At 52.4% G+C, this 13,052-nt stretch overlaps 1 protein-coding gene across 14 annotated transcripts in view; it reads left to right on the top strand.

Moving 5' to 3' along the window:
• Positions 1–8,855: 8,855 nt before the first annotated feature.
• Positions 8,856–13,052, top strand: part of RAB3IL1 (RAB3A interacting protein like 1) — a 67,609-nt gene continuing 63,412 nt past the window's right edge. For 13 of the 14 annotated variants that reach the window (XM_080592424.1, XM_080592423.1, XM_080592422.1 and 10 more), the window contains exon 1: positions 8,856–9,520. In XM_080592424.1, coding sequence (XP_080448550.1) covers positions 9,510–9,520 — 11 coding nt within the window. In that variant the 5' untranslated portion in view covers positions 8,856–9,509. The remainder of the gene's footprint in view (positions 9,521–13,052) is intronic. The other variant, XM_080592425.1, reaches the window with a different exon arrangement.

The raw sequence follows: 13,052 nt of genomic DNA, 5'->3' as shown, positions 1-13,052 counted from the left end.
AGCAGTGCTCCTGGGCTGTCAGCCTCCTTTTTTTGCATGCCAACCTGGGAAGCACAGCTCCTTACCTTTGCCTTCAAGTCTTTTGCAAGACAGAGAACACGTCACCTCTGTCTCTGCAGGGCTGGCAGTTGCAGGACTGCCCTCAGGCCTTTGTTCCCTTTTCTGCTCCCATATGAGTTCCGTTTACTGTTCCTGCAGCCACAGCCCTCTCACTCAGGACTAACCCCCAGAGCCCACCATCAGTGTTGAAGGCAGAGGCATTAAATGTCTCATTTTGTCTATGTCCCTCTCTGTGAGGTGACCAACCTCATCAAGGAATGGATAAAAGTTTTCTCTTTTTGCTGTTAACATACTTAAAAAAGCCTTTTTTATTGTCCCCCACGGTACTGGCCAGCTTCAACTCTACTTGAGCTTTGGCCCCACGAATTTTCCCCCTACAACGGTGAACAGCATCCTGTGTCACCCGGCCTTGCTTGCAGTGGCCATACACTTTCCTTTTCTGCCTAAGCTCCAGAAGATCTCTGCTCAGCCAAGTTGTCCTTCTGCCCCACCTGCTTTACTTCCAACGCTTTAGCATTGCCTGCTCCTATTCTCCTAAAAGATGGCACTTAAAAAGTGACCAGCACTGATGGTCCCCAATACCTCCAAAAGCAGATCCCCAGGGGAGCTTACTAACTAGTTTCCAGCAGCCTGAGGTCTGCTCTCCCATCTCTCTTCTGCTCACTCCTTTGGGAATTTGTCTCTGTTGTCCAAGGTAATAACATCTGTCATTTATTCCCTGTCAATTTTTGCCACCCCCTTACAACATTCGGTGTCCTGGAGACAAACAGCTGTTCTGAGCCTTAAGCCAAGTCGTGGCTCTGTCTCATCAGCTAGACCCAATTTCATAAATGTGCTCTGGCCCTCCTGACTTCCATCATTTAGCCATTTATAGGCCATTATAGAGGGGGAGCACAGGTCTGTCACCATACCTGCAGGGGGTTTGGCTAACTGGGGGAGAGGAGCTGAGAGGGAAGGTGCTGAGCTGGCCTGCCTGGGATTGCTCTGCAGGCTACGGTGGATCCAACTGGGAAACATGCTGCCTTAATATACCGGGCAAGTTGCTTTTAACTTCTAATACTCTCTTTCTTGGCATTTCACTGCTCCCCAGTTTTGACAGTGCTCTGTCTAAGCTTCTGAAAGCCTAGTCCTTGGGTCTAAATGCTGTTCAGATACAGAAGAGCCGTGTGCTTTCCTTTCCCCAGGGCTGACTGCTCTGCAAGGCAGGAGCTGGAGTCCCCTGTGTGCAATGTGCTGCGTGACTGTGGAGAACCAGCTCTCTCCTGCACCCAGGCAGCCCCAGGTGTGTGGTCAGCCGCTGCTGGTCTTACCCTGCTTCCTCTGTGCTGAGCTAACAGCGTAAGCTGTGATACCTCTGTGGGCTTAGCAGTGACCAGTGCACCTGGAGGCCCAGTCTCCTTTGGGATGCTCTGCGTGATTGCAATGCGTGTTTTGTCACTGCTCTTTCCTGCAAGAAAGCTGCAAAGGCTTCAGTGAAGTTAGATGAAGGTAGTTCCTCGTAGTAACCTACTTTTTTTTTTTTTATGCTGGTCTTTGCCTATGTCTTCAACACTTGCTTAGTGTCATCAGCAGGGGTTAATTTGTCCAAACTGTGGGTTTCTCCTTTCCATGAGGCTGAGCCTCGACAAGAGGAGGGCGGTGTTTGGCTTCTTCTCAGAAGCTGTTGCTACCTGGCAGCTGTCTGATGTGGGATTTCTGGTGCAGTTCTGGGAGTTGCTGTCAGCGGTGGGTAGGTGATGGTTTAAAGCACGGAATTCAGTGCCAGTATCTGAGGTTTTAGTTCTGGCGTCGACTGTGGTGTGTTCAATTACCTCTGGCCCTGATTCCTTTTCAGCGACAGTGGTGGAAACAATTGCATCCCTGGGTGCGTTACAGCCCTGGCGCCCCTGCCATGGACGACTGCTTTGGGCAGGAGGGAGGCATGGCAGATGGGAAGAGGCAGCACGGTGCTTCTGCTGCGTGCGATACAGACCTGGCAGGAGGAGCACAGGCACAGGGAGGGCCACTGGGAGAGCCTCCCGTTCGAGGTGTGGAACTAGATAGGGCTCTTATCAGCGGCCAGACGCTGGCGACTGAGGGGTTGTTTCACTGGCCCAACCACAGCAAAGCCGTCAGACTGACTGATACAACACACAGCTTTGCACTTACCCTGTCCCTAAGTGTTGTGAGTAACACCACGTCAGCTCAGGGGAAAGAGAAGTGGTCACCAGGACCTAAACACCCCAGCTGTCCTTCCTTTCTGAAGCCTTACCACTGGCCAGCAATGACGCAGGGTGGCTGTTTCTGGCCCTGGTGTGGCTACTGTCCCTGAGTGGGTGGCATCTGTCCAGGACAGCCCGTGGGGTTCTGCAGCTCCAGGCCAGCATCATTCCTGAAAGGTGCATTGCACTGCCTGTCTTACTGCTTTGTTATGGGGCTGAGCTCGCTGCGAGGTCCCTGAAACACTTCTGCTAAACGGCAGCAGCTCCCAAAGTGCTTTTATGGCCAGGATCACAGGGCTGTTGTCCCAGCAGAAACCCGTAACTGCTCAGGATCATGAAAATATCTCAAAACACCCAAAAAGTTCTATGAATGTGGGAAGACCTGGGTCAGCAGAGGGATGGACTGATTATCTCTGAAGGCAGGGTTGTCCACACAAGGAACTGGGGTTTGGGCACCCCCTTCGATGGGTTTTGGGAGAGAAGGAGTTAGTAAGCAGGCCACAGTGCCCGAGCCCTTGTCCCCTTACATGACAGGGGGACAAAAATGCTTCTTGTGAGATTTTTTGGAGCTGTTGGGAGTTGTTTAGGTGGTTCTAAAATGAAACAGCAAAATCTCAAGTGGCCAGCTCTTGACAGAGGGATATGCTGGCATCTGAGGCGCTCTGCTGCCCTCCTCTGAGAGCAGCTCATCTGGCAGTTCATGTGGCTCTGAGGAACTACTGTGACAGTATAAAATATTTGTGGAATTTAATATGGAAGTCAGTAACTGAGGGGCTACCAGTGTGGCAGCAGTACTTGGATATCTCTTCACCTTCCCCGTGGCCTCAGTCCCTCCAGGTCTGGAGCGAGATGCCTGCTTGAAAGCTTGCCTTACACAGCAGCAGAGGGGGAAGCACGGAGACGCTGACACCCGTGCCCAGCCTCGCTGCCTTTCTAGCCTCCTAGCAGGCCCTGGAAGCCTTCCAATCTTCTCCATTTTACAGATGTGGAGCTTGAATTGCTGCGGCAGGAAGCGAATCCCTCCCTGTGGGGATCACAGAGGCCCCTTCCCTGTGCTGAATGCAATTTGTGAGCCGCAGCTGTCTCTGGGAAAGGGGCAGTGCCCGCCCGGCAGCCTCCCAGAAAACAAGTGCTTTTCTCAGGAGGCCGTGGGTGCCAGCGCCTGGTGAAATCCCTCTCCCCTCTGCGGCTTCAGTGCCAAGAAAAATGCAGATGTAGCTGCAAGACATCAAGGGTGTCTTTCAAAGTGGCACTCTGCCTTGGAGCCTGATGAGGAAAAAACAAAACAAAGTATCTGAGGAAGTGCTGCTTTTCATGGACAGGACAGACTCTGAGATTTGAGCTGTTTGTGAACCTTTGGAAGGGATGCAATGCCTCACTTTTGTGACCCCCCTCCCAGGTCTCTTCCCCTTAATGTTGCAGGATTCACCACCAAAATCCATCTCGGGGGGGACCCTGAGAGCTGAGGGCGCATTAAGGGTGCTGCCTGCTCCCTGCGTGCTCGGCGTGGTAATTTCTTTCTTTATGGACCGTGTGCTCTTCTGACGGAGGGAGGGAGCAGCTCGCTGCTGCAGCGGAGGGAGCCGTGTCCCTGCCAACCCTACAGATTTTTACAGTTGTCTAGCCTTTTTTTCCATCTCTGTGGCTAATCTGGCAGCACCAGGCTCCCCGGTCCTGTGCCTTTTGGGATGCTGCAAACTGCAGGATGCCTGGGAACCCTGGACAAAGAGCTCAGTACTTTGATTGCAGCACACTGGACTTTCTTGCTCTCATTCCATGATATATCTAGATGTGTCTCTTCCCAATCAGCATTGTGTGAGCAGTACCTCACGCTTTTTCAATCTCCTTCTTTCACCCTCTTGCCCTGGAAAACAGGCAACAGTTTGTTTGATGGTGAAGGCAAATCCCATCCACGAAATCGGAGGTCTTAGACCCAGGGATTCCAGAGTCCCCTTGCTGAATCCTTTCTGACACAGGCTTGAGGGAAGGGAGTGTGTGGGTGGATGAATTCTGGAGCGTTAGGTCCTTGTTTTCGTTCTCAATTTCATGGCGTTAACATCTGGTCTGGGTTTGCTGGGTCTGCGATGTAGTCCTGCTTTCTATCCTCTAAAACAATCCTTTTCCCTCCTGCCCTTCTCGTTTTTATTTTTTCAGTGGTAAGATCTGAATCCCTGAGCAGACAAGGCAGCCAGGAGTGGGGCTTGAACCCCCTCCTACGACTAGACAGCACGTGTGCTGGCAGGGCGTCCTAGCTTTTGCTTTGTAGGGCAGCCCTTTAACTTCTTTAAATCAAACTCAGGATTTTGAGTCCTATTCTGCATTTATGATCTATTCAGAGGTAGATGTGAGCACTCTGGGAGGAACTATGGGGGGTTGGGATGATGTGGAGGTAGAGAGCTTGCTGTCTACACGAAGGAACCAGGACCACTGGAAACAGACCCACCGACCCACCTCCCATCCAAAAAAGGGGGAATTTCTGCTTTGCCCTGGTGGTTCCATAGTTGCTCAGTAAATGTGTGTTAGCATCTGCCTCTGGGTAACCACACAACCTGGGCTGAGAGCAGGTCACTAAGAAATGGTGTGTAGGGGCCTCTGAATGACAGAGGTCTGCTGTGCAAGTGGACGGGGCAAATGAGGTGGTGCTCGGGCTGGAGATACCGAGCTGGGGCAGATAATTGCTTCTGTGGGGCCTCAGTGTGGTGCTGCAAGAGTATCCCCGGGTCTGAGAAACTCAAAGGTAGGATCTGGGAGGAGGTGCGGGGTCCTTTCCTTCGTGAAAGTGAAGCTGTGGGAGCAAGGGTCATGAGTGGACCTGACTCTCAAGAGGATATAGAGAGCATTAGCGAGATGTTTCTTTGTCTGGATGAGATGGAAGGACAAGAAACAAAAGAAGGAGGATTGTACAGGGCTGGATACCAGCAGAGAGGATGAGAGGCATGTGATAGGGGAGGCCAGGGAGGGAAGAGTTGGGGTTCAGTAGCCAGGTGAGCTGGATCTGCGGGGAGCGATGTGGGTGGCTGGGGACGAGTGGATGCAGGTGAGGGAGTAGGGGCAGTGGAAGTGGGAAGGATAAGATATGGGGAATAAAATGTGTGACCAAAGATGTGCGACAGCGGGGAGGTACTATGTCAGGGCCTTCACAACAGGAATGTACCTTGCTGGGAGACTTTCAGTAGACAAAGTAGAATTTATTGTTAAGGGAGGTAAAGAGCAACAAGCCAGTGGCTTCCTCCTCCAGCTACTGTGTCCCAGGACTGCTCCTGCCCAGCTACTTGAGCCCAGCCCAGAGACCCAGGGTCCCTGCCCAGGCTGCCACTTTGCCATTTGCAGGTTCAGCTGGTAGCAAAGCAAACCACATATCCCAGAGACACGGCACTGACACTACGAGCCATAAAGGCTGCGCTGGTCGAGGGATGCCTTCAGCAGCACTTACACACAGGACACATGTAAAACAGACACAGAAAGCTGAGACATCTTCCTCCTCCGGGAGAGACAGAAGTTAATTAGTGAAGGCACACAGACATGACTCTAGAGATTCACAGGCGCACACACTTTCACAGATCCTTTGAGTACCAGGCACAGCCCCTCTCTCTGTCCAGATCCTTCCCAGATCCCACAGGTACTGGCATGGCCCCTGTCTCCATCCAGCACCCCCTACAGGGATCCCTCAAATGCCTGCACGGTCCCTCAGCTCTAGCTAGCACTTAAACCTTGCAGCTCACGTACACATAGGAGAGTGCAAAGACACAGAGAGATACTTAAGAAAATAATTTAATGAAAGATATAAGAAGATAGGACAGACTGCAGTCTATCAGGTGCAGCCAGACAAGCATACTGACCAGTCCCTTTTCACATGCAACTGGTTCTCTTAAACCCTTTTTATACCTACCCCCTCCTCTTTGCTCTTCCGCATGGGTTTGCAGAGCTCTACAGTTTCTGCACCTTCCCAGCCTGGGGCCCCTTGCTTCACAATCTTATCAGATGCAAGGTTCATCCTTCCTGGAAGTGGTACCTGTAGCTCGTTAGCCCACCAATTAGTGTGGCTGGGAGGTTTGTTTCTTGTGATTGCCTCCCAGCTTAGAAGTCATCCATCAGATAACCCAGCTGGAAGAAACACTGCTCGCATGCTCTCAGAAATTAGTGTGACTGACCAGATTTGGTTCTCATCACTTCTTCCCGTTCTTATTACCCCTTGTTGCCTTGGGAAGAGGCCCTTGACCAGATACCCTTAAAGCAGCACTCTCCTTTTACATACCCTTACATGGATGACCCAGAGGCCAGTGATTTTTCAATTTCAATGAAATGTAAATGGGAAACAAATTGGGAGAGAGCAATGTACTTGCACAGTGTGAGATGAGGGTTAGAGCTTCCAGCCATGCTGAGACTTAAAGGTTGTCTGGTGGTTTGCTGGCTTCTCTTTAAGCCACAGGTGGGAGCCAGCTCTGTGTGTCTCACTTGCTGCTGAATTAGACACTTAGGAACACTTCACAGCACTGCCTGGGGGACAGATAGCCTTGCTCAGAAGCTGTGGGAAGGCAGCATTTTTTGCTGCCTCAAGGCAGCTCAGATGATAACCCACAGTTTGGCAGTGATACGTGCTGCGTTTTGCTCTGCTGGGCCACCCCATTCATCTGGGCATTGGGAAGTCTCAGGGTCTGTCCACGCTTCCTCCACAGAACTGCCTGTCCTTTGGGGCTGGGAGTGAGGCAGGACACATGCCACTTCTACCTTGTGACAAGTATTTCTGCAAAGAGCTGGGATTCTGCATCCCCAGTACATCCTCTCTTAGTGCTTCCTGACTGCATTATCAGTTCTCTTCCTGCCTTTGTTGGGTCTTGGAAGCAATTCTGCCTTTCTAATCTGAGGACCCTCCATCCCTCCCATCCAGGCCTTGGGAGATAATAGTGCTGACTGATTAGTTCTGGTGCTGCCTCGCAAAGCTGAAGATCTTCCCCCTCCTTCCAAATGTTCCCTGAAGATACCAAGGGCAGGGCTGTAGGGGACATGGACAATCAGGAGATACTGGGACGTGGAATTTCCCCCTGTGTGGTATCCACAGCGTTCAAAGGTTTTGGGAGGGTACCACTGCCTGGAGGAGAGCCTTGGGCAATGGCAAGGTAGGTAGCAATGGGAAAAGTGGAGGAAAGACTGATCTGGAGCACATGCTCTGAGGGTGGCCTATGAGAGCAGGGGCAGGCGCTGCTTGCCAAAACTGCAGTGCTGTCAATCCAGAGGCTGTTGTGGACTTAATTGTGTCCTGGGGTAACAGCAGGAATGCTTTGCCCTTTTTGTTCCTAGCAGGCAGACATACCCTCAGTGACTTGGACGATGGGTTGTGCACTTTTTGGGCACCTTGCTGGGGAACGCTCTAAGTGACAGCTGTCTTTCTGCCTGTAGTTAATGCCCCAGAGAGAGGGTAAACTTCCTGGAAATGTAGCTCCTCTTGATTTCAGTAGCTGGCTGGGTAGTGGATTGGTCATTTCCGAATGCCCCAGGCATTACCTGCTCACTTCTGGGGCTGACCCTTTTCGCCCCTCTGTGCTTGTAGACCAGGCCCAAGAGAGGAAAAAGCTTTCCAGATCAGTAATGTCCTGGGTACAAGGGCTCCTCTGTGCACATGTGGTGATGCAGGGGGAGGAGAAGGAGTGGACAGAGAACAGTGTGTTCCCGCTGCTTGGCAGAGAGCATGTAAATCTGTGGCTACAAGGCTGCTCTCATCTACCGGCAGAGCAGCCGTGCTCCCTCAGCCTGCCGGGGCTGACAAGTACAAGGATGAGCTAGCTAAAAACTGGAGCCATGATATCCAAAGCCCAGTAACAATGAGACCAACTCATGTCACTCAGGTAAGGGTACAGGAACCCCAGTGCTTTCTCTGAATGCTGAATTTAAAAATCCATATCCTTTCACTTTCCTGTACATTTTGGCTTCTTTAAATCCCTGGCTTTCCTACTGAGCCCATATAGCTGTTTCAGCAAGACTCCAAGGGCATGCTCTGTGCCAGGGAGCGATGATGTGTTTAAGTGCAGTGTAAAGGTGGTAGCAGTCGCTGGTACCAGTTTGAACCCCTCGCCGAGCACACACCAACCCTCAAGGACCCCTCCAGTCATGCAGTATGTAAACTGCAGTGACCTAAACTTGCTTACAGCTGCTTCCTCTGTGCCAGCATCACAGCAGAGGTTGTCCCTCTGCAAACCTTAGCTAACCCCAGCAGCGCAGACCTCTGACATCCGGACTCAGGAACTCCAAATCAGGACACTGACAGAAGCTCTGAAATTAGTGTTTATCTTTTATCTATCCTCTAGGCCTTCCACATGACTTCCAGGCTCTTCCACATAATCACAAGGTCCAGGATTGTATCTATCTCTCTGCAACTCCCTGAAAGGAAGGTGTGGGGAGCTGGGGGTTGGCATCTTCTTGCAGATAACTAGTGATAGGACCAGAGGGAATGGCCTCAAGTTGTGCCAGGGGAGGTTCGGGTTGGAAATGAGGAGACATTTCTTCTCAGAAAGAGCAGCCAGGCGTTGGGACGGGTTGCCCAGGGAGGTGGGGGAGTCACCGTCCCTGGGGGTGTTCAAGGAGAGGTTGGACGTGGTGCTTAGGGACATGGGTCAGTGGGGGATATTGGTGAAGGGGTACAGTTGGACCAGATGATCTTGGAGGGCTTTCCCAACCTTAACGACTCTGTGATTCCATTCCATGTTTTTATTGTAACTGGCACGGTTTGCAGCCCTGGAAGCTGGACCTCTGACGAAAATATTACATATCACAAAACCGACGATAAAACCCATGACACTCCGGGGCCACAGAGCCCGGCTCAGCACCGACGGCTCCCCCACGCCACTCCACGACCCCTCGGGGCCGAACCCTTCCCGGGGGTCCCGGGCTGCAGGACGAGACCCTCCCCGTCAGCCGGGGCCGCCGCGGCGCCGCTTTCCCCTGCGGCACCGTCCCCTGAGGGCGGGCCGAGCCCGTCCCGTCAGAGCCCCGGCGCGGGGCGGTAACGCGCAGTCGCTCCTCCCGCCGCTGCCGGAATCGTGCGGGGGGCCCCCCGGTCCTCCCTTCTCCTCCTCCTCCTCCCCTCCCGGCCCGTCCCCTCCCCGCAGGCGGGAGCGAGGCCCTTGAGGCGGGCCCGGGTGGGCTCGGGGCCATGGGGGCAGCGGCCGCTCCTCCTCCTCCTCCTCTTCCTCCTCTTCCTGCGTCGCCGCCACCGCCGTGAGGAGCGGCGCGGCACGGCCGGGGGGACGCGGCATGAGGCGGGGGTAGGTGCCGGGGAGCCGCGGCCCCGGGGGGCTTCCGAGGCTCTCGGCGGGCGGCCGTGGGGCTGGGAGGGCGGCGGGGGAGCCCTCGGCGCTCCGGGGTCTGGGTCCGGGGTCGGGGTGTGGGTCTGGGTCCGGGCTGGGGTCGCAGCGGGGCTGCCGAGCTCTGCCCGCTGGCCGGTGGGATCGGGGTTGGGTTTCCCACCGGTTTTCCATTCGGCTGGCTCGCCCGGAGCCGTTAACGCCTTGTGTCCCTGCAGCTGGAAGCGTCGAGCCTCGGGCGAGTCCAAAGAGTGCAGCCGAGCCTTAGCGCAGGCGGTGAGACGCAGCTCGGGGCACAGATAGCGAGATGAGATTCACGTAAGGAGGCAGAAGGCTGATAGCGAGCGCTCCCCTGCCCAGACACAAGAATATTCCCCAGCTCAGACACGAGAGCATTCCCCAGCTCAGACACAAGAACGCAGTGGCTGATTGCTGTCCGCTGAGGCCAACGTAAGAAATAGGAGTTGTGTGTTACATTTCAATACACTGCTCCCGCAAGTTTCGCCCGGGCTAAAGCTTCAGAGGGCGAGCTGCCGAGCGCCCGGTGGGGCAGGCGAGCGCTTCTCCGTGGGCTGATTTTGGTTCGTGGCAGCACAGCGCAGTGGCTGCCGGGCTGCTCCCACCCGCACGGCACGCTCGAGTCCTCCTCGCCAGGCTGCGGGCTGGAGTTTAACCTGGAGGGACCCGCAGGCTGTTCGTACAGGAAATAACCCTGTCAAATCAGCACTGCAGGAAACGTGGGGCCTGCTGGAAAAACTGCGGATCCTGCACATTTTTTTGCTTTTTCTACAGAATCCAACTTTAGAAGGTTGTGGTGCGTGTGGCTTTTTTTTTTTTTATGTATGTTTTGTTAGGTTTTTTTTTTATTTGCTTGTTTGTTGGGGATTTTTTCCCCCTGATTTTTGCATTTCTTGTGTATGTGGGGGACCGTTAGGATACGATACGTTTTTCTGAGGAATACAGCCACCAGTCAGGCCAGCAATAGCAGGAGAGCACAAGTGTATGTGGTCCTTTGGTGGCTCAGGGTGTGTATTTCAAACCCCAGCTGGAGAATGGAGATAAAGGCTTGGCTGGGCAGAAGTCAGCATAACCAAGGCTTTCTTGGCGGTTCTGTTTGCACAATGTGGAGAATGTGCTGTTCCATTATAGAAGATGAGATGATTTTTCGGGGTAGGTTTTTAGGTCCCTTGGCATTATGGAGATGGTGTAGATGGGGCTTGTTCTGTTCCTGCCTGTCTTCCAGTTTTCTTCCATCCTGCTTGTATATACAGAAGCATACGTGTCTTCCGAGACAGATAACTTTCAACTGAGAACTTAAGTCATAAGGAAACAATTTTTTTCCCCTTGTTATTTATGGGATAGGTTAACTCTTAGTAGTTAAGTGGATTGTTGAAGTGTCCTCATCTTTTTTTCCAGGCATTTGGGTTTGAATTTAGTTTTTCCTCTCTGCTTTGTTTTTTGTTGTCTTCTGATCACAGGAGCTGGGGTCCTTCTAGTGAGTTTTGGGTCCAATGCAGGAGTGCCTTGGGAGACGTGGTCCCTGTCATTTGCCCAACCTAATCTCAGAAGTCCATGGCAGAATGGGCTTTCACTGCCATCTGAGAAATGGTTTAACTGTCGAACAAACCGTTCTGTTTGGAATGCTCTCCCTGCTTCATGGCAAATCCACTGCAGAAAACCTCCCCTGATTTTTGTGTGGCAAGGATGAGTTGTTTTCATCAACTCTCCGTCTTCCTCCTGTAACGGGTTTCATTCCTTTCCATTGGGTCATTCTTTTGCTTGGTACCTCCCCTTCCTGAGTGAAGCCTTTGGAGACCTACTTATTCCATTAGCAATGTTGCTGTTTAGGTACGTGATACACGTTAGCTAATCTTGACCTTTCTAAACCATTTTATTTCTTCTGTGCAGTTTTGCCTTTCCTCTGATGAACCAAACGTGTCAACAGAGCAGCCAAACTGGACAAAACAAGTGCTGCACAGTCTGAACACTGTGTAATGCACACTTGTCTGCTCTCTTGCACCTAAAGGAGTAGAAGCATGCACAGTATGGGAATTCCTGTTGGTCATGGGTCACTCACTCAGGTGTATGCATTTGTGTGTATTGTTTTTTATCTAGCAGTTCCAGTGTGATGGATAGCTTGAGATGAATTATCTTTGCGTGGCAGCACTCTGTCCTTTTTCCCTCTGACCAAAATTATTTTTATTTTCGTGCCCTTTCCCCACGTTATTTTCTACACTTCCAAATTTAGTATTATTACCAGAATGAGCCTCCCCTCCTAGATCTTCCCAGTGAAAGTTCAGGAAAAAAACAGGTGAAGTCAACAGGACCCCATTTCCTTCTGTATCCTTTCCTACCTTCCAGCACTGTTGATATTCTCACTTGTTCTTGCTCTACAAAGAGGCCACAAAAATCTGTGGTTCTGACTGCCATGTCCCCTTTTCCAGTTCTGTAGTAAAAACGCTGCCCAGTTTGCATGGCATGGCATCATGGGTGGGCCTCATGATTCGACTGCCTTTCTATATTTAGGTGAGATGAAAGAGATCAAGGTTGTGTTGAGCTGTGCGTGGCTGAGGACACAAGCTTGCTCTCTGTGGTCTGTGCTCTGATGTACAGTATGGGGCTGGGGAAAGAGCGGGGCCTGGTTGGAATGCAGGAGGTGGAGCAAGACCAGGAGAGAGAAGTAGAGATTGGAAAAAGGGAAGGACAGTAGGTGACCCTACACGTGATGAGATGATGGCTTCTTTGCACCAGAAGGTAGTGGGCAAGAGGCAGCAGCCAGGAAGCATGCAGGAGGAGGGACTGATGCTGTGCATGCAAAAGGATGGCTCCACAGCTCAGCTGAGGCTTGTTACAGATAACTGGCAGCTGGTTAATCTGCAGAGCAGTGTGCGAGTGCTGCCGAGTGGCTGGACATGATAGAAGGCTTCCACGTACACAAGGCTTGATTGCACTCCCTCGGGCTTCAAGTGGCAGGTGACCGTGTGAGGACAGCTCTGTGCAGGGAGGAGTGATGCACGTGCTCTAGGCAGCCCCGTGATTGCAGTGCCCTGCCACGTGGACATCCAAGTCTGCTTTTTCCTCCCGTAAGACCCCAGCAGCTGCAAAGCCTGCTCGATTCATCAGTCTTGGTCTGTGTTAGCGTGCCAACAGCTGAGAAAGTCCTACTGAGCTCTGGGGAGCCGCGTCCTGGGTGACTTTTCTGATTTCCTGTCTCTGTTACGTCTGTACGTGCCAGCCTTTGGAGCTAGGATGTAGGGCTTCGTCCCAGCTCAGTGAGGATACACTGCTTTTGGCACCACTGTGGAGGGCTTTGGTGGAAAAACAACAGTTTAAAGAGGAGTGGGGGTGAACGCTGGGTTTGCCGTGAAGGGTCTGTGTATTGCTCGGGAATGTGGGAGCTGTGCTGTCTTTGTCTTGCTACTCCCCTTAGCTGGGGAAGCAGTGTCCCTGAACTTAGGCCGACTGGGTGTTTGCTAGGTTTACAAGTTGTACC

Source organism: Anser brachyrhynchus (assembly GCF_964034855.1).
Source record: "Anser brachyrhynchus genome assembly, chromosome: 5".
NCBI classification, from domain to species: Eukaryota; Metazoa; Chordata; class Aves; order Anseriformes; family Anatidae; genus Anser; species Anser brachyrhynchus.
The sequence above is the reverse complement of the archived record's forward strand: the minus strand, read 5'-3'. Positions and strand labels throughout refer to the sequence as shown.